The sequence below is a fragment of the Dama dama genome, chromosome 9 (genome assembly GCF_033118175.1).
Source record: "Dama dama isolate Ldn47 chromosome 9, ASM3311817v1, whole genome shotgun sequence".
Taxonomy (NCBI): Eukaryota; Metazoa; Chordata; class Mammalia; order Artiodactyla; family Cervidae; genus Dama; species Dama dama.
The window spans coordinates 67199979-67223062 of record NC_083689.1 but is presented as its reverse complement, the minus strand read 5'-3'; the positions used below and the strand labels follow the sequence as shown (position 1 = coordinate 67223062).

Genomic DNA, 23084 nt, shown 5'->3' with positions numbered 1-23084 from the left:
ATTTGTTCCATGAGGAGTTTGGGCATGGTCACCTTTCAGTTCCTTGCTAACTTGAAATATTTGATTCTTTACATGAAGATTCATCATTCAAGCAACAATGTCCTGGGCAGGGGGAGAAAAAAAAGAAAGGAGAAAAGGGAGGGAGGATCTCAAATTAGGAAAAGAAATACCCCGGACAAATCATGGGATCTACAATATATTGAATATTCTCTTATAGGAAACTGAGAAATAGATAAAATCAGCTGTGCCCAGATTTTCAGATCACCTTCCGGGCTCAGAACCACCAAAACACACAGCAGGGCAATGGCAAGATGCATTTTGACCTGATAGGATGGTCACAGCGGGGAGAGGGGCTGCAGACAGTTTGAGCTGCAGAGTGCTCTGGGCAACAGTATGCAGAAAATTAATATGTCCCCTCCGCCTCACCCCAGTGCCCCCAGCACTGAGGCCGCACTCACAGTTGCTGGGTGTGAACTATCAGGAAAATCTCATCTCCAGGAGCATGAAGACAGCGTAAGTGGCAGGGAGGACGGGAAAACAGGCTTGGGGTGTTTGTTCTCGGATCTCTCTATCATCTGCAGCTCCCACAGCCCTTCACACATCTTAATTAACTGTCGATGGAGGACTGAGTGACTCTGGGTTGGGGCTGCCAAGGAGCTCTCGGCTGCCATGGGGATGACAAACTAGGGTTTTCAGAGATTAAAAAAAAAACAAACAAAAAACAACTGTTTGTAATCAGTAACTAACAAGACTGAAGGTGCCTGTGGGAGCAGGAAGGGAATTGTTTATCATACAGTCTGCAGTCCTCAAAGAACCTGGTACAGACAAGGGTATGTGAGGGGGTCTAATTCAGTGGAAGAGCTTTGAAGTCCATGAATATAGAAATGGAGGGTGTTTGGGGGATCTGTATAAAGCTGAGAAATGTTCTCAGTGTCCCTGGTATACACTCACTTAAGCAGTTGCCTGTAATCTCATGCTCTCTGAGAGGGATATTTTAATGACGGTATTGGTTCCCTTCTGTGGAAGTGCCCCGGACAAGGGATGTCCCTACCCTGAAGAACTCCTTCGTAGATCCCGCTTCTAGGGTCCCGTAAGCGATTTCTGTCTGCTTTGCAAGGTCCTCAGCACTCTCAATGGGAGACACCATCCTCTCCACTGTCAGGAAGGCGGCCAGATTGGCTGTGTAGGAGGAGATGATGATCAAGGTGAAGAACCACCAGACGCCGCCCACGATGCGGCCGGACAAGGACCTGCAGGCCAAAGGGAAGAGATGTCAGGAGCACAGACATCAATTATAGAAGGCTGTGTGATGGGTGGTGCTAGTGGTAAAAAACCCACCTGCTAATACAGGAGACATAAGAAAGGTGGGTTCAGTCCCTGGGTCGGAAACATCCCCTGGAGAGGGAATGGTAACCAACTCCATTATTCTTGGCTGGAGAATCCCATGGACAGAGGAACCTGGCGGGCTACAGTCCACAGGGTTGCAAAAAGTCAGACGTGACTGAATCAGCCTAGCACACACACATGTGGGAGGGGCCAAGGGCTAGCCCCAGCTCATCAGCAGAGCTGTCAAGCCCTATTGCAACCGTCTCTTCTGTCAGCAGAGTGTGAGAATCCAAATGTCAGAGCCTCCTGTGCATTTTCGTTCCTTATCGTGGATAAGGACTTGTGGGGTTGCCACTCAGGGGTGAGACAGCTCTGCAGGTACATCTTCACACTCACTGTCACACATGCATACATATCGAGACACATGCCAACAAAGAGATATGTCAACACCTGCCCATGAAATCACCAACATGTATAAATATTCTGTTATGTGCAGTTACATATATGCCAAATGTTTGAATATACATATGTGAATGCAATGCATTTACACACACGTGGCACACATTTTATCATGTCCAGAAATGTTTTCAGACTGCCTTCTAGCCAATGCCCTCCTGGCTGGCAAAGGCCACCAAAATGATGGATTTTAGAAGGAAGGGAAGGGAGAACATTTTAGAAAGAAAAGACACCACCAGCATTCTGTTCAGCCACTTTGGGGAATGTCATTGTTGAGTGCAGGCACAGTTCTCCTCTTACCATGGTGAAAGAGAACTTGGTTGAAATAAAAGACAAAGGATAGTCTAATCTGGATCAAAGTGGCAAATATGACAATCATACATGAGAAATTCATCCTTGAGATTATTGTCATATTCTCTTCTCTTATTCCCAAAGCTGTGAAGAGAAACATGACCAGACAAGAGTTCTACTGTGACTGTTTGGATTTAGCTAGATTTCAAGTCCAGAGCTTCCCAAAGATATTACCAATGATGTTGATGTTATATGGTCTGATTTTATGTGGTGGCCAGATGTGGCATCAAGTCAGACTCAGTCAGATAGTGACAAAGTTATTCCATTACTCCTTCCATCCTGCTCAGTTTGTTAAGGAAGTATCATCCCGAAGCTGCTGTACCCTTAATCCCTTTATAACACGTGCTCTGACAGCCTCAAGCTCAGGGGTGACAATGCTTAACTAGAACCTCATGCTTAACATCGAGAGCAATCACTGGTCCAAACCACTGAGTTTTACTGATAAAGAAACTCAGGAGTCCCAAGTCACACTGACTCAGGAGCAACACCCAGGCCTGCTGGCTGGCTTGATTGTTGAGACCTTGTCAACCCTCTCTGTATTATTCTTATGTTCCTGTCTCTTCCACTTTGTTTTGGTTCCTGGGAGATTCCTTTTCACTCTAGGCAGACAGTGTTCACCCCAAGAAAACCAACAAATACTTATTGCTTGCTCTATGGCCAGCACTGTCCTAGATGCTTCAGAGGAAGAGGGAAATAAAAGAAGACTTATTCAAAGGAGTGAAAGCCTGAGAGTGCAACAAAACTATGTCCTTTGAAGAACAGCTGCAGGAAGAGGGGAGGCTGCACAGGAAGAAGAGACTTGGAGAGGTGTGTTCACTGAAGGACTGACGTGAGGCTTGTGCCACATGACCTGATCCAGGTGCATTTGGCAGAAGTTACAGGAAACAGATGCTGTCTGAATAAGAGGAAGATATTTTTGATGGGGAGTGTAGTACAACGGTGGCTATTCTGGGGGTGAGAGAGAGTTTCCCCATTTCTGAAGATGTTCAAGTGATAAATCATCTATAGAGATGTACTTGGTGCCTGCCCATGGTTCTCCAGGGTACTAAGTGCTGGGGACACAAAATAAACCAGATAGAGGAAGGGCCAAGCATCACATGGGACCAGAGACCAACTGCTTCCTCTTAGATGCCTATCTCTGACATTGTGTGATTTGAAATCATTAGTATGTAGGCCAGGATGCTTGGGTTCTATTGGACAGTTAAACAAGATAAGATACATAGAGGCAAATCATTTTCCTACTGCCCAAGGAATCATATGTAGTTGTACGCCAGATCATCCTAGTCTTCTGATGACTGGTCCAGTCTTCTGTTCGCCTTCTGTGCCGTGTCAAGTCGCTTCAGTTGTGTCAGACTCTTTGCGACCCCATGGACGGTAGCCTGCCAGGCTCCCTGGTCCATGGGTTTCTCCATGCAAGAAACTGGAGTGGGTTGCCATGTTCTCCTCCAAGGGATCTTCTTGACCCAGGGATTGAACCTGTATCTCTTATGTCTCCTGCGTTGGCAGGCGGATTCTTTACCACTAGCGCTGTTATAGGTGTGCAGAGTTCTGAGAAGATGCTTCTTTTCCAATTCCGGATGATCACAAGGGCACTTGAACTGGATTTCTTGTTTCCGTCCACCTCCCCACCCCCCATCTTCCCACTCCTCTGCCTAATCAGTTCTCCACAAGGCAGCCTGCCTGATCTTTTGAAAAACATTGATTACGTCCTGTTTCTTTGTTGCTTAAAACCCATCAAAGCTCTCTTCTTACACTTGGAATAAAATTCAACTCCTCAGTGGTCCTGTGTGGTCTGGCCCTTGGTTCTCTCACCATTGCCGTTACAACATGGATTCTGTAACTCCAGTCACACGGAAATTTGTTTGATCCTTCATACTCAAAAGCCTCTCACCCTTAGCACATGCTGCTCTTTCCCGTGATCAATGCATCAACCCTATTCATCCTTCAGACCTCAGCCTAGTCCTCACTCTTTCAGCATTCGAGCTTATGACTTTCAGATCCCCATGCAACTCACATCACAGTTGATGTCTGACATCTGTTTGTGTGAGTGACTGTCAGTTGTACCCCTCGACCACATTCTCTCTGAGAGTAAAGGAACTTATAGCTCTTTTGTGCCATGTGGAATCTCTAGCACCCAGTGCACACTTAGCCTCAATAACAAGTGAATTGCATGGATGCCACCTCTTTTAGAACCGGATGGCTCCATTCATGTTAGATTCTAGAGCTCAGGAATAACTTTCAGGGCCAGGATAATTCTAACCTGCTTATGCTTCACCATGTCTGGAGTCATGGCCCCAAACTGTGTGTTCAGGATGGCAACATTATGTGAACTGAGACCCAGCTAAGGTCTCCCCACTTGGGGCTCATCTGGTGAAGCTCAAAGTCTTTCCAAGAAAGGTCCTGGTCTGTGGGTCCTTTTTCCCTGTTCTTTAATTAATATTTATCAGCTGGGTATTGAGAGTAGCATACCCTATAGAGGGTTCCACACATCCCCTACTTGATGAAAATAGCAAAGAAAAATTCTGCTCCACAGCCAGGAGAATAACTGTCATCTTGGAATAACTAAGGGGCTGCAAGAAGGGGCTCTTCAAAATGAGACATGATTCCAGTGCTTTGTTTATATTCAGTCTATAATATGGAACTTGAGTGTGAGTGAACCCCCTTTCAGTTCAGACCTGGCACAGGCAAAGCCGAGCCTCTATGTGAGAAGTCTGTATTTTCCCAGCTCCATCCCAGAGGCACAGAGCTGGAGTTATTTAATATTAGAAGCAAGGACTGGCAGTGAGAGTCTTTGCTGCTTCACTGACCAGCCCCATATCCTTGGCAAGCTGCCTACCTGGCTGGGCCTCAGTCTCCTTCCCATTTAGTGGGTGAAACTAACCCTATCTTGTGGTGGGAAACCAAAACTTTCAGAACTAGAAAGATTCTTAGTCCATTTTTTCCCTTTAATGAGTACAAGCTATTGCAATTCAAATGGTAGAGGGGAAAGTACTCTGAAAAGTGCTGTTGAAACAGAAGACATTATTTTTATGATGATGATGATTCCCCCAGGGAGTCACAGGGCAAAGAACCACTTTTCTTAGTAGGAATGGAACAACTGTAATCTGAACCCCTTGAAGTTCTGCCTAATCACCTGAATTTTATTAGTCTTGTAGCTTGGCATAGCTCTTCACCTGAATTTTATTAGTCTTATAATATGGCATAGCTCTTCGCCAAACTTCCTAGGTGATTGAGGAAACACTATATTCCTCCAGAATTGACCACAATTTATGTGGCTTGTTGGACTTTTATCTTACTTGAACTTGATTCATACCCCTGTGAAGTAGACAGGAGAGGAATGAATGCCCCCCATCTGACAGATCAAAGGACCACAGGTCAGGGACGTAAAGGCACTTGTCCAGGGTCACACAGTGAGGCAGAGCTGGGACTAGGACCTGGGACTTGGTATTTCCTGCCCACTCCAGTCACTGCAGAGTGCTCCCTACTTCACCAGCTTCTGATCTGTCTGTAGAAGGACATGGACTTCCTCACCCCATGACGACTCTATGATGCTGGATCATGGCCAACACTCACCTCTTTTTTTTTAACTTTGGGACTATTTTGATTGACTGATTGAAGTGTAGATGATTTACAATGTTGTGTTAATTTCTGCTATACAACAAAGTGATTCAATTATGCACATATTCATCCTTTTTTAATATTCTTTCCTATCATGGTTTATCATAGGATAGTGAATATAGTTCTCTCTACTATTCAGTAGGACCTTGTTTATCCATCCTGTGTATAATAGTTTACATCTGCTCACCCCAATTTCCCACTCCATCCCTTCCTCAACCCTTTCCTCCTTGGCAGCCACATTCCTGTTCTCTGTGTCCTTGAGTCTTTTTCTGTTTCCCATAGGTTCATTTGTGTCCAATTTTAGATACTACATATAGTGATATCATATGATATTTATCTTCCTCTGCCTGGCTTACTTCAGTTATTATGACAGTCTCTAGGCCCACCCATGTTGCTGCAAAGAGCATTATTTCATTATTGGTATGGTTGAGCAGTATTCCATTGCATATATGTACCATCTTCTTTATCTTTATGGATAGGTTGTTTCCCTGTCTTGGCTGTTGTGAGTGATGCTGCTATGAACATAGGGCTGCATGCATCTTTTGGATTAAAGTTTTGTCTGGATACATGCCCAGGAATGTTCACCTCTTGTAATGTTCCGCAGAACCTTTGGAATCCACACAAAGCAGTTTGGCCACCATCACCTCCACAGAATTAGAAACCTGTTTGCATTTTGTTTGTTGTTGTTGAATAACAAGTCACTGTAAGTTTGGTGACTCACTGATGGTCTCCTGGCTCCGTGGGTCAGAAGTCTGAGTGAGGGTGTCTAGACTCTACTTAGTGTCTAACCAGGCTGAAATCAGCACATTGGCTGGGGCTGTGGTCCTCATTTGGAGGTTGGGGTCTTCTTTCATGCTCACTGGCTGTTTGCAGCGTTCATCTCCTTGTGGTTGTGGAAATGAGGCTGTCATTTCCTTGCTGGCTATCAACCAGAGGCTGGTCTCAGCTCCTGGAAGGTGCCAGCATCCTTCATCATCTGCCTTCTCCACCTTCAAGCAAGTGAGTGTGTGGCAAACCCCTTAATTCTTCCAATTTTTCTGACTTCTAGCTCTGGAGAAAACGCTCTGCTTTTAAAGGGCTTATCGGATTGGGTGATGTCCACTTGGATAATGTTAAATTCAACTGGCTTGGGACTTTAATTACATTTGTCAAGTCTCTTCACAGAAGTACCTAGGTTTGGGTTTGGATCACCAAGAGACAGGAAATTTTTGAACTGCATATACCATACTGATTAATCACTCATTTTACAAACATTGCTTATATGATAGGTACTGTTGGGCACGGGGCCTGGGGGAGATAAAAGTGAATACACCACAGTGTCTTCCTTCCAGGAAGAAAATGGGAACGTGGTGGGCAAACATAGGCTTTGGGGTCAGATACTTTGATTCTCTGTGGAGTGCTATGTTTGGAGCATAGAGTCTGGAGCATAGCGATCACTCAGTAAAGCCATCATTACTATGTTATATAAATAATCATAAACAGTAATTATAGCTTTATCTTGATCATGTGACAAGTAAGAAAGCAATACTACGACACAGAAGTGCTTGCTAAGCAGAGCTTGGGAAAAGTTACCAGCAGAGGAGAAACTTGTACTGGGTTTTGAAGTGTGAGTAGGAGACTGCCAAGGTGGGAGAAGAGAGGGGGGCTAGAGATTAGAAGGAGCTGAGTGGGGTATCACCTTCTCTGTGAACTTCCCTGCCTTTGTCAGCAGAGCACTGGGTAGCCCTTTCTGTATCCCTGTTATACCACGATCATTCTGCTCTTAAAATGCTAACCATGCCGGGGTGATGATTTAAGATGTCACTATGATTATTTATGGTATTTACTCTTTAACATTGATGATGATGGGTTAAACTAAAACAGGGCCCATAGACAGTGGGAGAAGCAGGCTGACTGGAGAGGTGAAGACATATAAGGATTTGGTGATCCATAGGGGCAGAGGCAGTGAGAGAGAGAAATGCTCAATTGCCACTCCTTGCCCACCGGGTAAATGCATTCTGACATGGCCCGGGGAGCCAGATGCTTCCCGCTAGATGCTGGTCTCCTCTGAAAATGACATTTTTTTCCTTTGGTCAATGAAACACTAGGCATACCATTAAGTGCATAACTTGGTGCTAATGAAAGGCAGTAAGGATCTGGCTGGACCATCTTTGGGTTCTGATAGCTAGCATTTCCTTCTTGGTCATGGATTCGGATTCACCACAGGCCTTTAAATGTGTATTTCTAATCTCACAGCTTGGATTTGTTTTTCTAGACAAGGTAGTGGGCATTTTTTTTTCTTTTTCTGTAAAAGGCCAGGTAGTAAATATTTCAGGCTATGAAGGCCTTATAGTTTCTGCTGTACTCCTCATCCCTGCTGGTGTAGTGTGGAAACAGCCACAGAAAATGTGCACACACGTGCACATGGCTGGATTCCCTTACAACTTGGATGCAGCCTGTGGCCTGTAGTTCAGTGACTTCTGCCCTCAGTCTTACTCTGAATCACAGAGATCTTTGATTGAAGTGAATACACTATTTTGACTTTTTTTTAAAATCATCTATCCAGTTATTAGGCTTCCCAGGTGGTGCAGTGGTAAAGAATCTGCCTGCCCACGAGAGACTTAGGTTTTGATCCCTGGATCTGGAAGTTCCCCTGGAGTAGGAAATGGCAACCTCCTGGCAGGCACAGGAACCTGGCAGGCTACAGTTCATGGGGTCACAAAGCATTGGACCTGAGTGAGTGACTGAGCATGCATCCAGTTATTAGTACCGCTCACAAACACCTAGATAAAGTATTACAGTGATCCATTTGCCAGTTACTTCTGTGCTATCCTCATGGAGAAAGGTGAAGGTGTTGTTTAAGAGAATAGGCTCAGGGGACAGACGAGACAGGATGGTCCTGCCGTGTTAACTTATTGGTTGTGTGACATTAGGCAAGTCATTCAATCTCTTTGTGCTTGTTTCTTCATAAATGGAGTGCTAGTACTCATCTTAAAGGTATTCTTAGTACTGAGAAAGGAACAAGTACCAGTGAAGCCTGTAGCTCAGGGCCTGGAATGGAGAGAGTGTTTCAGGATGGAGGTGTACAGACAGTGTTTGGAGCAATGTCCTGGTTGCAGATGGGGCAGCAGGTGCTGTGGCCAGGGGCCTTTAGGAAAGCAGATACATGGGGCCAGTGTAGGGAGTGGAATGGCGTTAAATAGAAATCAGCTCCTGATCTCATCCATCTCTCCCCTGCCCAGGACATCTGTCACAAGGAGTTAGATATGGACATTCTTCTTTATTTCAAAAGCTTTGTCCAAGAGGAAGGAGACAGAAGGGACACCTCCTGTGTGCCTTCATTCAGCTGAGCTCAAGAGGTCACTGAGCTCAAGCTATTTCCCTTGGTCATCTGCTTCAAATGGCTATTTTTAAAAAGTAATGGAAACAGGAGCATGAAGGCAAGGACTTGGATGGCCCTCCTCTAAATTACTGAGAGATTAAGGTCCATCTTGACTAATTATTCGGCTGAGCTATGTTCAGAGAGAGGCTCACTTGGTATCAGACATTGAAGTTCCCAGACTGGGGTAAATAACTGGCCAACTACAACAATTCCACTGATGAGTCCCCTTCATCCAAGATGCTATGCCTGAGTGGCAAAGTATCCCATTTTCACCAGCTGCAAATCACTCAGCACTTCCCTGGTAGAGTGGAAGTGAGTCATGTTAATTGCCCAGCTGCTGGCCACTGTGTTCCAGACCCAGAGGAGGGGCGGGCCTGGGCTCCTGTGCTGAGTCCCAGGGTGGAAAACTGGGGGGTGGACAACAAGCTCCAACAAGAGCCTGGTATTCTTCTTGTAGAATTTGCCGAGCTGTGTTTCGAAGAGGGACGGTCTTATGTTCCTTTTATTTTCTATTGAGATAAGCTTTAGGAGTGTAGTGTGGCTATAGTTCACAAAGGAATGAATGTAGATCAATCTGTCCATGTTTTAATATTTGGTGATTCTTTGGTTCACTCTCTAAGTTTCAGTCTCTATAATTGAAAATGGAGATCCTGAATTTCATCTCATGAATTGTGAGAATTTGATGAGCAAGTCAAGTTTTGCATCTAGCACAGATTCAGCAGGACTCAAGATGTTCACTTGATGTGTTGATGACGATGACATGATGATGGTGGTGGTGGTGGTGATGGCGATAATATAATGATGATGGTGGTGGTGGTGATGATGGTGGTAGTGATGGAGGTGGTGGTGGTGATGATACAGTGATGATGGTGGTGGTGGTGGTGATGGTGGTGGTGGTGATGGTTATAATATAATGATGGTGGTGGTGGTGGTAGTGATGGAGGTGGTGGTGGTAATGATACAGTGATGATGATGGTGGTGGTGGTGGTGGTGATGGTGGTAGTGATGGCAATAATATAATGATGATGGTGGTGGTGGTGGTGGTGGTAGTGATGGAGGTGGTGATGGTGATGATACAGCGATGATGATGGTGGTGGTGGTGGTGATGATGATTTCTTCTGGAAACATTCCGCTTAGCTTCTAGGCTCCCTGCTCTCTTTAGTCTCCGTGTACTTTGCATGTTGGTCCTGCTTAGCCTGCATTGCTGGCTTTTCCTTTCTTGCTTAATCTTAAGTTCCTGTTGTGTCCAGAGCTCAGGCTTCAGCCCTCTTCCCATCCCTGTCTACCCTCTTACCACAGATGATCTCCTCCAAGCCCATAACTTTCATATGTGGATGCTAACAGCTCCTAAATATCAATCTCCTGTCCTTCTGAAAATGAAGCACTTATTCTTCTCCATCTTCCTAATCTCAGGAAATGACACCATGGTGCCCCCTGCTATTTAAACCAAACACCAGGTGGACAGTTCTGATTTGTCTGTTTCCCTCACCTCCAGTCCATCAAATCCAATCATCCTCCACAGTCCCTGGTAACATTCTAGATACTATTGAATATATACTAGCACCACATTTCCTTGCTTCTTCTCTTGTTCTTGAACAACCTACGTCCACACAATAGCCAGAGAGACCTTGTAAAACTGTAAATAGGATCTTGTTGTTCCCCACCCCACTTAAAATCTGTCACACATAGACAGTAAAATCCAAATGCCTTGATCAGGTCAACTTCCTCTGGCCCTCCTCTAATCTTGACTGGTACCATCTTTCCTGCCATGGCTCTGACCCTGCCTCATTGGCTTTGTTCCAGTTCCTAGAACAAACCAAAGTCTTTCCCACATTAAGACATATGCAGTTGTTCCCCAACCTGGAACTTACTTCCCTGAAATTGTCCCAGTACCCAGGTTTCTGCTCAGACATTAGCTCCTCACATATGCCCCTCCAAGCACTATCTCTGCCATCCATCTCTCTCATCTTATCTTGTTTTCTTTTCTTCATAGTGTTTATCAAAGGCTAATGTGTTCTTTAAATAACCATATATTTATTGATTTGTTTATTCATTATTATCTGTCTGCTCCCACTAAAATGGAAGTTCAGAGAGGGCAGGGGGCTTTGTCATTCACTGCTGTATCCCTGGAACCTAGCAGGGTGCCTGGCACCTAGTAGGTGCTCATTGAACATATGCTGAATAAATGAAGGATGGCACAATGTTTATTGAACACGGACTACATACCAAGCCTGATGAGGAATACTTCAGAAGTTTCTTCTTAAGAAGATCAATTTAATGGAATGAACGTGACACACATGAAGCAATTGTGATACCTGGACTGGGGAGAACAGCACCGGGTGGGGAACAACATGATCCTATTTTCACTGATTAAGTGCTGTGAAAGTACAGAGGTGCAGAAAGCCATGCCCAACTGGGTAAATCTGAAAGAGGAGCCATTTACTGGGGATATGCAGGGCAGGCAGGCTTTGGGCGTTCTGAAATAGAAAGAAAGGTATTTTCTGGAGCAGGAACAGCTTGTACTATGGTGTGGACATGGGACAAGAACATGCCCAAAGCATATTAACCACCCAGCAGCAGTAGCTACTGTTCTCTGAGCACCTACTGTGAACTGGTTAGTGCATAGAATACTTGACATTCATTCTTCTAATGCCCATTACTCTCTTCAGGCCACATAAGCATATCCCACCCCCCTTTTGATAAATGAGGAAACTGAGGGTCAGAGAGATGAAATAATTAAGCCCACAAAGCAGGTGATGGAGCTTATGTGTGAACCTGGGTCCACTGAATTCCAATGGTATGATTTCATTGTGCTGAAAGTGGGTGCAGCTTGAACCAGGGCTACCACCTCTCTCAAGGTTGCCCTTCTCAGGTCTCCAGGACCACTCATCCATAGTTCCTAGACACACAGGATTGGGGGCATCACACTTGTGTTAGAAATGGAACTTCCTCCAGCATACACTTTTTGGGGTAAGTTCTTAGAAAAAACCACTCTTTATAGCTAGCTGCCTGCTGGACAGCCCATAATACTCAAACATATGTTTTTCCTGTACCCTCCTGAGAGCCCCTACCCTTTGCTGATCTACCAGCTGATTTTAGAAGTGAAATGGTGCTGGGAGACTGGGTCTCTGCTTTGGTGGGTCACGTGAGGGTCTGAATTGTCATCTGTGGCTCAGCATATCTGGCATTCAAAGTCCTTAGAGTAGGCAGCAGATTTAAATGTGGGATGTTGTGGGCTTTTTAAAAATAGACCCTAAACCATTAGCAAATGGGAGAGAAAATAATAGTGCGTGCGTCTCCTTTAATTAATGTTTGTTTTGCTCCCACACAAGGCATGTATTACAAGAAGCTGTTTTACTTAAAATAACCAATTGAAAATCCTCCATTTGTCAGGTATTTTTTCACCCTACCCAGTTCCCTGCAGACTCAGACCTTCTCACCCACGTATCCCCAACCAAGCTGGCAGGGCAGACCTGGAGGCTGGGAACAGTCTTCTTTCCTCACCCACAACTCTCCCCATCATTTCATCAAGGGAACACTTGGTTCTTAGACATTGCAAACAGTTATGCCGTAGGAATTCAGAAGCTGTACAGACCTCCTGTTCCATCCCTGCCATTTATTAATGGTGATTTAAGGCAAGTTATTACATATTCCTGAGCCTCAGTTTCATCTGTCTGTGAAATGGGGATAATAAAGAACCAACCTAAAAGCGTTGTTGTGAGGATGAGCTGTAATGTGCTTCACTGGCCACCTGGACCTGAGGAGGTACCTGGTTCAAACAGATACTACTGTTCTGAAATGAAAGATGCCCTGGCAGGAGATTTTCAGTTGCTGTTAATGAAAAAAAGTAGGTATGGCCTATTTTAAGGCCTACAGTATGGCCAATTGCAAAGTCAACTTTGGCAGATAAGTGGTCAGGAGTATGTAATCTAAGAGATTACTGAGTCAGCTGGGAGGCTAGATTATGGGCTCTTTTCTTCCCCTACCTTCTTTCTTCTATTTTTCTGACTTTGTAAATGAATACCTATAGGATTTATAATATGTAGAAAAACCTAGAATGTAACAGTTAAATTAAGGACTGTGGCATCATCCAACCTGGACTCAAATCCCAGCTTCCTCTCTTACTGTGTGACCTTGGGACGGTGACTTAGTTTTAGCTCACTCATCTGTAAAATGGAGATAACAGCAACACCTCCTCATGTCAGCATTGAATACTGCTGTTATTCTTTCCAGTAATTTGGTGGGTGGCAGGGGGTCAAGAAGAGGGACAGAAGGGACTGACGTAGTAGGGAGCTGAGGGACAGTCTCTCTGGGTGGGTGACATTTAAATTGAGAGCTGAGGGTTGAGAATAATCCAGTTGGGTGAAGAATCTGAAGGAACAGCATTCTAGACAGAGGAGATGGGAAGAGCAAAGGTTCAGGGACAGAAAAGGGCTTCATGTGTTCAAGGTAGCATAGGATGAGTCTGGAGAGTAAGGAAAGGACTAGATGGAACAGAGCATCTGAAGCCAGAGCATGGGCTCTCTATGTAATGATTAACAGTCCAGCTATTAGTGTCACCTCCTTCAGGAAGTCTGCCTGGCTGCTGCTTCCTCTCCTCACTTCTCATTTCTTTGAACTCTTCTGGTTTTCTGGCCAGTAGCTTCCTTAATTCTGCTCTTTTTCACTGTTAGCACCATGCTAAATTATTAAATAATTTAAGGGGTTTTAGACGTCTTCATAATTCTCTAGAACTCAGAACAGCCTAAGTATTTGTTGAGTGAATTTGCATGAGGAATTCTATGGGGTCATAAACTGATTTCAAAAATCTTAGGAGCACTCATTTTTGAGAAACACGCATCTCAGATACATCCATAATTCTTACATAGTCATAAAATCATGTTTCCTCAGACCCGTGCTCTGCAAAGTTGTTGTCATAGAGCAAATTGTTGCCTAAAGTTAAAATAATAAAACTGTGTTTCTTTAAAAATATTACAGAAGACCAACCACAAATTTAGACTGAACTGTAAGGTAATACATGGATATTATATCAAACTACTAAGTTTGTGGTAATTTGTTACCCAGCGGTGGAAAACTGAATTGACTAGAAATCACTGTGCAGTGTTCCTTTAAGCCATCCACCTCTTGTGTCTGCCTTTTGAGGGTGGCTACAGTAAATCCCTACCCCAGTATCCTGTTCTCGTCGGGTCCTTTACTTCCCCTTTATGTTCTCTGATGGAAGTCTGTGGTTAAGAGGAAAGCCTCCAGTGTCAGCCTGCTTGGGGTCAAAAGCCATTCTGTCAACAACAAGGTGATGACCTTGGACAAGTTACCTAACCACACGGAGCCTCAGTTCCTCACCTGCCAAGCGGGATGCAGTCAGCAGAAAATCAGCTGCCCAACACTCTGTGTCCCAGTCCCTAGGTCCTGTGAATGTGTTGCATTTAGATGGCAAAATAGACTTCCAGTAGAGTTAAGGTTGGAGGTGGAGGTGGAGGTTTAGTCGCTAAGTCATGTCCAACTCTTGCGACCCCATGGACTGTAGCTTGCCAGTCTCCTCTGTCTATGGGATTCTCCAGGCAAGAACACTGGAGTGGGTTGCCATTTCCTTCTCCATTTCCTTCTGCCATTTCCTTCCTGACCCAGGAATTGAACCTAGGTCTCCTGCATTGCAGGCAGATTTTTTTTTTTACCAACTGAGCTACAAGGGAAGTCCCAGAGTTAAGGTAAGGAACCTTAAAGCAGGCTGATCATCCAGGTGGACTCAGTGTAATCACATTGGTTCTTTAAAGAGGAAGACAATTGATCAAATAGATGAGACTAGCTAGGAGAGTTTTTAAGAGTGTAAGGTGTCCAACTCTTTGCAACCCCATGGACTATATAGCTCATCAGGCTCTTTTGTCCATGGGATTCTCCAGGCAAGAATACTGGAGTGGTAGCCATTCCCTTCTCCAGGAGATCTTCCCCACCCAGGAATCAACCCTGGGTCTCCTGCACTGCAGGCAGATTCTTTACCAGCTGACACACCAGGGAAGCCCTAACAAACACAAGAAATTTGATCCTCCATTTCTGGCTTTGAAGATAGGAAAAGAGGGCCATATGCCAAGGAATAAGGAAGCTGGGAAGAGCCCTTAGCTGAAAGTCAGCAAAGAAACAAGGACCTGAGTCCTACAACCATAGAAATTAAAAATTTTCAACAGCCTCAATGACTGAGGAAATGGATTTTGCCTTAGAGCCTTCTGAAAGGAACAGACGCCAGCTGCCACCCTTATTTTAGCTCAGTGACACTTGTACTGGACTTTTGACCTACATAACTGTAAGATGACAAATGTGTGTTATTTTAAGCAGCTAAGTTATGGCAGCAATAGAAAACAAATGCAGGAATGTTGTGAAGAATAAATACATGTACATCATACAGGATAGAGACAGGCACATAGGAAGTGCCTAATCTGTGCTATTTTTTCTATTATTTTTATTAGTCATTCACTGCTTGGCCACACTCATCTTCCCTATCTATTCTGAGCACTCTCATTTGTGCATACCTCTTATCTTCTTACTTCTCTGTGCATGTCCCTGGATACCCTTTCCAACTTCAAAATCCATCTCAGATGACATATTCTCCAGGAGATTTTCTCAACCCCATTTAGTTGGGTGCAGTAGCTTCCAATGCAGTACATTTTTTTGGCCACTTTGCTAGCTGTTATATTTATTTAAGCCCTAGGTTGTATGAAGGATTTTCTCTTATTACTAAATTCTGTATGCTATGATGTTTCATTGTGATCACAAAACAACTCCCCAAATCTTTTCTTAAAACAACCAAATTTCTTTAAAAAAAATTTTTTTTTTGTCATGGCAAGAACACTCAGTATGAGATTTATCTTCCTAACACATTTGCAGACATACAATTCAGTAAACTATAGGCACACTGCTCTACAGCTGATCTCTAGAACTTACTAGTCTTGCTTACCTGAAACTATGCCTGTTGATTAGCAGGTTCCCCTCTTCCCCTCCACTACAGTCTCTGGCAGCTACTACTGCACTGTTTGATTCTATGTACTGAGTTATTTTAGACTCCTCATATAATTGGAGTTATGCAACATTTACCCTTACGTGACTAGCTTATTTCACTTAGCCCAATATCTTCAAGTGAAAGTGAAAATGAAGTTGCTCAGTTGTGTCTGACTCTTTGAGACCCCATGGACTGTAGCCTATCATGATCCTCCATCCATGGGATTTTCCATACAAGAGCACTGGAGTGGGTTGCCATTTTCTTCTCCAGAGGATCTTCCCGACCCAGCAATTGAACCCGGGTCTCCCACATTGTAGGCAGATGCTTTACCATCTGAGCCACCAGGGAATATCTTCAAGGTTTATCTCTATTGTCCCATATGGCCGAATTTCCTTTTTAGGCTGAATAATATTCCAATATGTGTATATAATGCATTTTCTGTATTCATTCATCCACTGATGGAAAATTAGACTGTTCCATGTTGACTCAGTGATTGCTCACATATTTTCTAACCAACAGGGTTGGAACTAGGACCTGACTGCCCTTCCATCCTTCCTTCATCCCTGCTGCAATTCTAGTGAATGCTGTGATGTGCCTGACTCTGTGCTGGGGATGCGGCAGAGAACAAGCGCTCCTCCCTCCCTTCGCTCGTGTTTGTCCAGGCTCTATGCCTGCCCCTCTGCACTCTCTCTGCCTCATGTGCAACCTGTTTTTAGATTGATCTTCCTCCACTCCTGCACAACTAGGTCACAAGCAACTGAAAGGCAGGGGTGGGATCTCAAACTTTGATTCCTTTGCAATCTCTAATGTATTAGGCACCCAACAAATGTTCCTTGGATTAAATACAAAGTTGAAAACAAAATTCACTTTAGATGCCAAACATTTGTTCTCTGCTTATATCCCCTGACATGTGTTCCCCAAACTGGTGTATTAATAGGGATTTGCATGTGCTTTTGTAGTTTATTATAGAGAATGTTAGCTGTCTATCTGCATGTATTTGAAAAAGAGATTAACAGGATCATCAACAATACATTTCATAAAACTCTGAAAACTGCCAAAGTAATTTCTTAGTCTCTCTTTTCTTCTAAGAGACTCCACTTCTTCCAGTGATTTATACTAAATTGACAGTTCTAATTAGCAATCATGAAAATGTAAGTTTTTAAAGCTATTGCTGATAATAGCTTTATCAGCTATTAAGTTCTTTTCCAGGGATGTGATAGAACTTCTTCCCATAAGGGATGTCTTGTGTCTCACTAGTTGAATTTAGGTGAGAAAGGGAAGCCTGTGGGAAGGAAGATGGAGTTGGGAAAAGATTAACAGGAGAACGTGTGTCTTAGGTATTAATACCTGCCGGGCCTCTGGGGGCTGATCACTTGCTGTTTACTGCATATGTGCTCTTGACCCAGTGGGAATTTCAGGAAAGAACCTGTATTATCTTATGGCTCACTATTCTGGGTTCTGACATAACCTAGAAGCTGAGCCCTGGCCCAGACTGGGAGCCCAGTTTGTCTTCAGTCCGTAGGGATTTAAGGAGTCAGTGTTGAATCAGATTTGATGCTGTCACTCTTGCCATTTATTCAACAGATACTTATCAGGTCCTTTCTGTGGGCTGGGCCTTGTGCTGACAATACTTCCTTCCCGGGCTTACCAGGGGGAGGACCTGAAGCTGAAACCTATTGGTTCACTAGGGAAAGCTGTGTTGCAGGGAAGGTTGTTAAGGGCACAGACAATCACAAGCATCAAAGATGTGAGAGTGAAAGATATAATGGCTCATCTCCCCCACCACTGCCCACCCCGCTCCTCCGCCAGTGGAGGAGTGTCAGAGGGCCACAGTAGGAGTCGTGGTGGGGAAGGAGCAGAGCAATGGGGAAATGAGGCTGAGGAGGAGGCCGTGCCAGGTCCTGGGGGACTGGAGAAGGTCTGTGGCAGAAAGGCAATGAGGATGGAAGGCAGGTGGTGACATTAGGCAATTCACATAGTTTGGCAAAATCACTCTACCGTGTAGAGTGAAGAATGAATTGGGGATCATGTGGCAACAAGAATGGAGGCATGAGGATGAAAAAGTAATATTTCAGGAGCTCAGATCGGAGGAGGTGAGTACCTGGACTAAGTAATAGCAGTGAGGGTGAAGAAAAAATGAACAGACTTCAGTAGATTTAGGTTGAATTTCTATTTGAAGATTGATTGGGTATAGAGGGTGAAGAGAGGAGCTCACTCATTTTTGAGGACTCCATTTTTTGAGCACTTATTTAGTGCCAGACATTCTATAAGATGTATGTATTTATTTTTCATCACGTGTTGTGAAGGAAGATTTGGTTCCATTATGTACATGGTAAACTGAAACTTGGCAAGGTTAGGGGTCCTCCCATCAACACACAGAGAGTCTGAGTCCAGAATTTACCCTTAAGCCCTAGGTGATCTTGTCTCCCTACTCTAACTTCCTAGGATTCTGGTTGGAGCATCTCAGAAGAGGATGGAGACATTTTCTCAGAAAGAGTGGGCAGGTTCTTTCTTGCACTTGCTATTATAGATGCCGCTGCTACACCACCCTGGACGATGACATCTACATCCCTGCATCTCCCTACCTATAGAAATGTCTGCTGTTTCCTCTTCCTCATCCTGCCTGTATGGGTGTCAGCCTGAGTCCCAGTTAATGTTAGTTGCTTCAGTTGTGTCCAACTATTTGTGACCCCATGGAGTGTAGCCCACCAGGTTTCTCTGTCCATGGGATTCTTCAGGCAAGAATACTGGACTGGGTTGCCATTTCCTTCTGCAGGGAATCTTCCCAACCCAAGGACTGAACTCAGGTCTCCTGCACTGCAGGCAGATTCTTCATTGTCTGAGCCACCAGGAAAGCCTGAGGCACTATTCCTGGGAATTTGGAACTGGCCCTAAGCTATTGTCCCCATCTCTCAGCCCCTGTACCCTGGTGGGGATGGGGACCTCTGCACTTTCCTTTAAGCTTCTTAACAGTTAACATTGAAATTAGTATTGAAAATCTTCCCGGGAGAAAGAAATGGGGTAGGACCCAGGGGGGAGAAAAATGCCTGAGCTAAAGAAGTGGGGAGAGATACTTAATATATTAGAACTGTCGACTGGGGAGCAGCCGGGTGAACAATGGATGCGGCCCCAACGCATTTCCAGCCTGTTTCCTCATCTGTACATAAAACACAAGAGAGAGGATAATGCTTGCTGCCTCGTGGTTGTTGTACGGATCAAATACAATAGCAAATGACAGTACTTTGAAAATCAAAACACTCCTTGCAAATGAGACGATAGAAAGTTTTGATATTGCAAGTTAGGATCAGAGACACAAGTGCTGGAAGGTACCTTGGGGATCATCAAGGTCGTCCTGATTATTTTACAGGTGAGGAAAATCAGGCTAAGGCTCAGAGAGATTAAATGACTTTTCCCAATGTCACCCTCAAAATTAATGTTGAAACTTGGTTTAGAAGGCAAATCCTCTACCTCAGGCTGAGAGTTCTTTCTACTGTATTGCTTTGGAAGGATAACACAGTAACTGACCCAGTGGGCATTGCAGTCAGACTGGGGTTTAACCTCCAGCTTTGCCACTTATTAATTGTGCTATCTTGGCCAATTTATGTAATCTTTTGAGCCTTACTTTTTTATCTGTTAGAATGGAATAGTTATAATTGATAACTTGTAGCGTTGTTATAAAGATAAAGTGACATAATGCTTGCAGAAACTGGTTAAAAGTGGTAGTGATTATTATTATAATTAAATTCATATTTTGAATATTTGCCATATGTCATACCCTCCAATTGAAGACTGACCTACTCTAAACTTCAGAGGTTTCTGACCGAACCGAGTACACCCCTGACCTTAATTCATTTGCTTGTATATTTTACTGATAGAATCAGATAAAGCCAAAGAGAAGACCATTTTCTAATGATCTTCAATACTTGCTCAAGCCTACTCCAAAAGTCTACTCCTAAGATGATCTATCTTAGTTCAAAGCCTCATCAAGGGGCTATGTGTGTACCTTGTTCTAGCAAATAACTGAGGAGTGGTGGGAGTAGAAGAGGTAATTTGATTGATGTAGGGTTAGAGGGTCCATCCTTTTTTCTCAGGGAAATCCTGTATTCAGAGATGTGAAGAGACTGGGAAAGGAAGAGAACACAGAAGGTGTGCTCGGATCTTACTCTAAGGAACTGTGTGTGCGTCCTAAGTTGCTTCAGTCGTGTCTGACTCTTTATGACCCCATGGACTGTAGCCTGCCAGGTTCATGGGATTCTGTCCATGGGATTCTCCAGGCAAGAATCCTGGAGTGGGTTGCCATGATCTCCTCCAGGTGATCTTCTCAAAAGAAAAGAAAGAAAGTGAAGTCACTCAGTCGTGTCCAACTCTTTGGGACCCTGTGGACTGTAGCCCACCAGGCTCCTCCATCCATGGGATTCTCCAGGCAAGAATACTGGAGTGGGTTGCCATTTCCTTCTCCAGGGGATCTTCCCGACCCAGGGATTGAACCCAGGTTGCCTGCATTGCGGGCAGACACTTTAAACTCTGAGCCACCAGGGAAGCCCCAACCAGGGATCAAACCCGTGTCTCTTAAATCTCTTGCATTGGCAGGCGGGTTCTTTACCACTAGCACTACCTAGGAAACCCAGGGAATTGTAGTTTACCCCATTAAAGGTAATCAGGATGAGACTGTCAAAGTTAAAGCACCAGAGAAAAAAGAAGCTTCTTTGAATCCAGGGAGATATCATTAAAATGAGTTCTAGGTTCAGCCACCCCTAAACCCCAGAGGTCATACAAAAGGCTAGAGGCTGAGCTAGTGTCCCTGATACACAGGAATCATAAGTCACTGTCATATGGGTTTAATTACATCTTGACAATATGCAAAAAGCTCTTGCCTCTGCCCAGGTTCTCTATCCAGCTTCAGTCTATATAGGTTTTTTAAAATTAATTTTTATTGGAGTATAGTCACTTTACAGTATTGTGTTTCTACTGTACAGCAAAATGAACCAACTATATGTATATAAATATCCCATTTAAAAAAAATTTCCTTCCCATTTAGGTCATTACAGAGCATTGAGTAGAGTTCCTTGTGCTATACAGAGTGAAGTAAATCAGAAAGAGAAAATTAAATACCATATATTAATATATATATATGTAATCTAGAAAAATAGTATCAATGATATTATTTGCAAAGCAGAAATAGAGACATAGATGTAGAAATCAAACATATGGATACCAAGGGGGAAGAGGGGGTGAGATGAATTGGGAGATTGGAATTGACACTTGTATGCTATTGATACTGTGGATAAAATAGAATGGGCTTCCCAGGTGGCACAGTGGTAAAGAATCCTCCGCCAATGCAGGAGACTCAAGAGATGTGAGTTCAGTCTCTGGGTTGGGAAGATCTGCTGGGGAAGGGAATGGCTGCCCACTCCAGTATTCTTGCCTGGAGAATTCCATGGACTGAGAAGGAAATGGCAACCCATTCCAGTATTCTTGCCTGGAGAATCCCAGGGATGGAGGAGCCTCATGGGCTGCCATCTATGGGGTCGCACAGAGTCGGACACGACTGAAGCGACTTAGCAGCAGCAGCAGAGAAGCCTGGAGGGTTACTAGTCCATGGGGTTGCAAAGAGTTGGACATAACTGAGTACAAACACACAGGCAGACCTTGTGTTAAGTGTTCTTATCACAAGAAATTTTAAAAAGACATAATAAGTTCCTGACTGTAGCTTACAAGCCATGTGCTGTTCTTCCTACCTGAAACACTTTACCTGACTCTTGAGGAATATCTACTCATTCTTCCAGTCCTAGTTTAAATGTCGCTTCCTTGAGGAAGCCTTCCATGGCCTACCCCTTAATCTGGGTTGAGGTTGCTGCTCTTTACTCCCATACATCCTGCTCTTCCTCTGCCATAGTGCATATCATGCTGCATTGCCCTTGCCTGGTTACTAGACTGTAAACTCCTTGAGGGCAGAACCACGCCTTGCTTCATGCTGTATCTCTCCTCTGTGCATAGCATAGGATCTGGAACAGTGCATTCAAGTAATAATACAGTGGACTGACTGGGGTAACAGACTGTGCTTTTCCAGCACTATAGATGGGAAAGTTATATCCATCCTGGTCAAGACCTTGGAAGCAGATACAACTATGAAGAAAGAAATTACAATGTCTTAACAATTTTCTCTTTTAAAATTCGGTAGTTAGACAATTACTGTGGTTAAATATCAAGAACAATCTCTGCTCTTAGAGAAATCCTTGGTGAGAGAAACCCCTCATTCAACAAATACTCTCTGAGTGTGTGCTTTCAGCCAGGCACTGGGCTGGATGCCAGACATCTGCTGGTGGATAGGAAGTTACATACACAGGAATTATGGAGCTTATATTCCAGCATGGGTGATGGTCATTTAGTGTATAATAATGAAATACGTTACTTAATTGGTACTGTGAACACCAGAGAAAGTGGGGCAGGGAAGGGAAACATGCAGTTAGAATTGCAAAGCAGAAGTCCTGTGCTAACAAGACAATACACTGTGCATTTCAGGAACCCAAGGAGTCTGGTGTGGCTGGAGCACAGAGTGGGGTGGAGAGAGAAGTGCCCTGAGTTGAGGCTGTAGAGACAGGCAGGAGCCAGGGCAGACTGAACCCTTTATCTTCTCCAAGCCCTCTACAGTTACGAAAATTATCTCCAGTGGCTTCACTTTTAGGCTACAAGCCTCATATTTATTCCTTCTTGAACTGTGAGCTTGGCATGCTCCTCACTTGGGCCAACTTTTCTTTCCCCACTACTGACATCTTATTCATTCTTCAGTGCCAAGCTCAGGCCCTTCCTCCATCACAAAGAACAAGAACTCAAAACGTAACCACCAACATGGAGACCATAACGGCACAGATAAGATCAGAAATTGTAAACAGTTCAGCTTAAATGGGACAAAAGATGCCTCTCTATGGAGAGCAGGTCAGACTATGGCAGATTTTGGTATTTCTAAGTGACTTATAAGGGAGA

At 44.1% G+C, this 23084-nt stretch overlaps 1 protein-coding gene across 3 annotated transcripts in view; it reads right to left on the bottom strand.

Moving 5' to 3' along the window:
• The window catches only part of GRIA1 (glutamate ionotropic receptor AMPA type subunit 1), a 342504-nt gene that overhangs the window by 43482 nt on the left and 275938 nt on the right, over positions 1 to 23084 (bottom strand). For all 3 annotated transcript variants that reach the window (XM_061151788.1, XM_061151787.1, XM_061151789.1), the window contains one exon: positions 1052 to 1250. In XM_061151788.1, coding sequence (XP_061007771.1) covers positions 1052 to 1250 — 199 coding nt within the window. The remainder of the gene's footprint in view (positions 1 to 1051; positions 1251 to 23084) is intronic.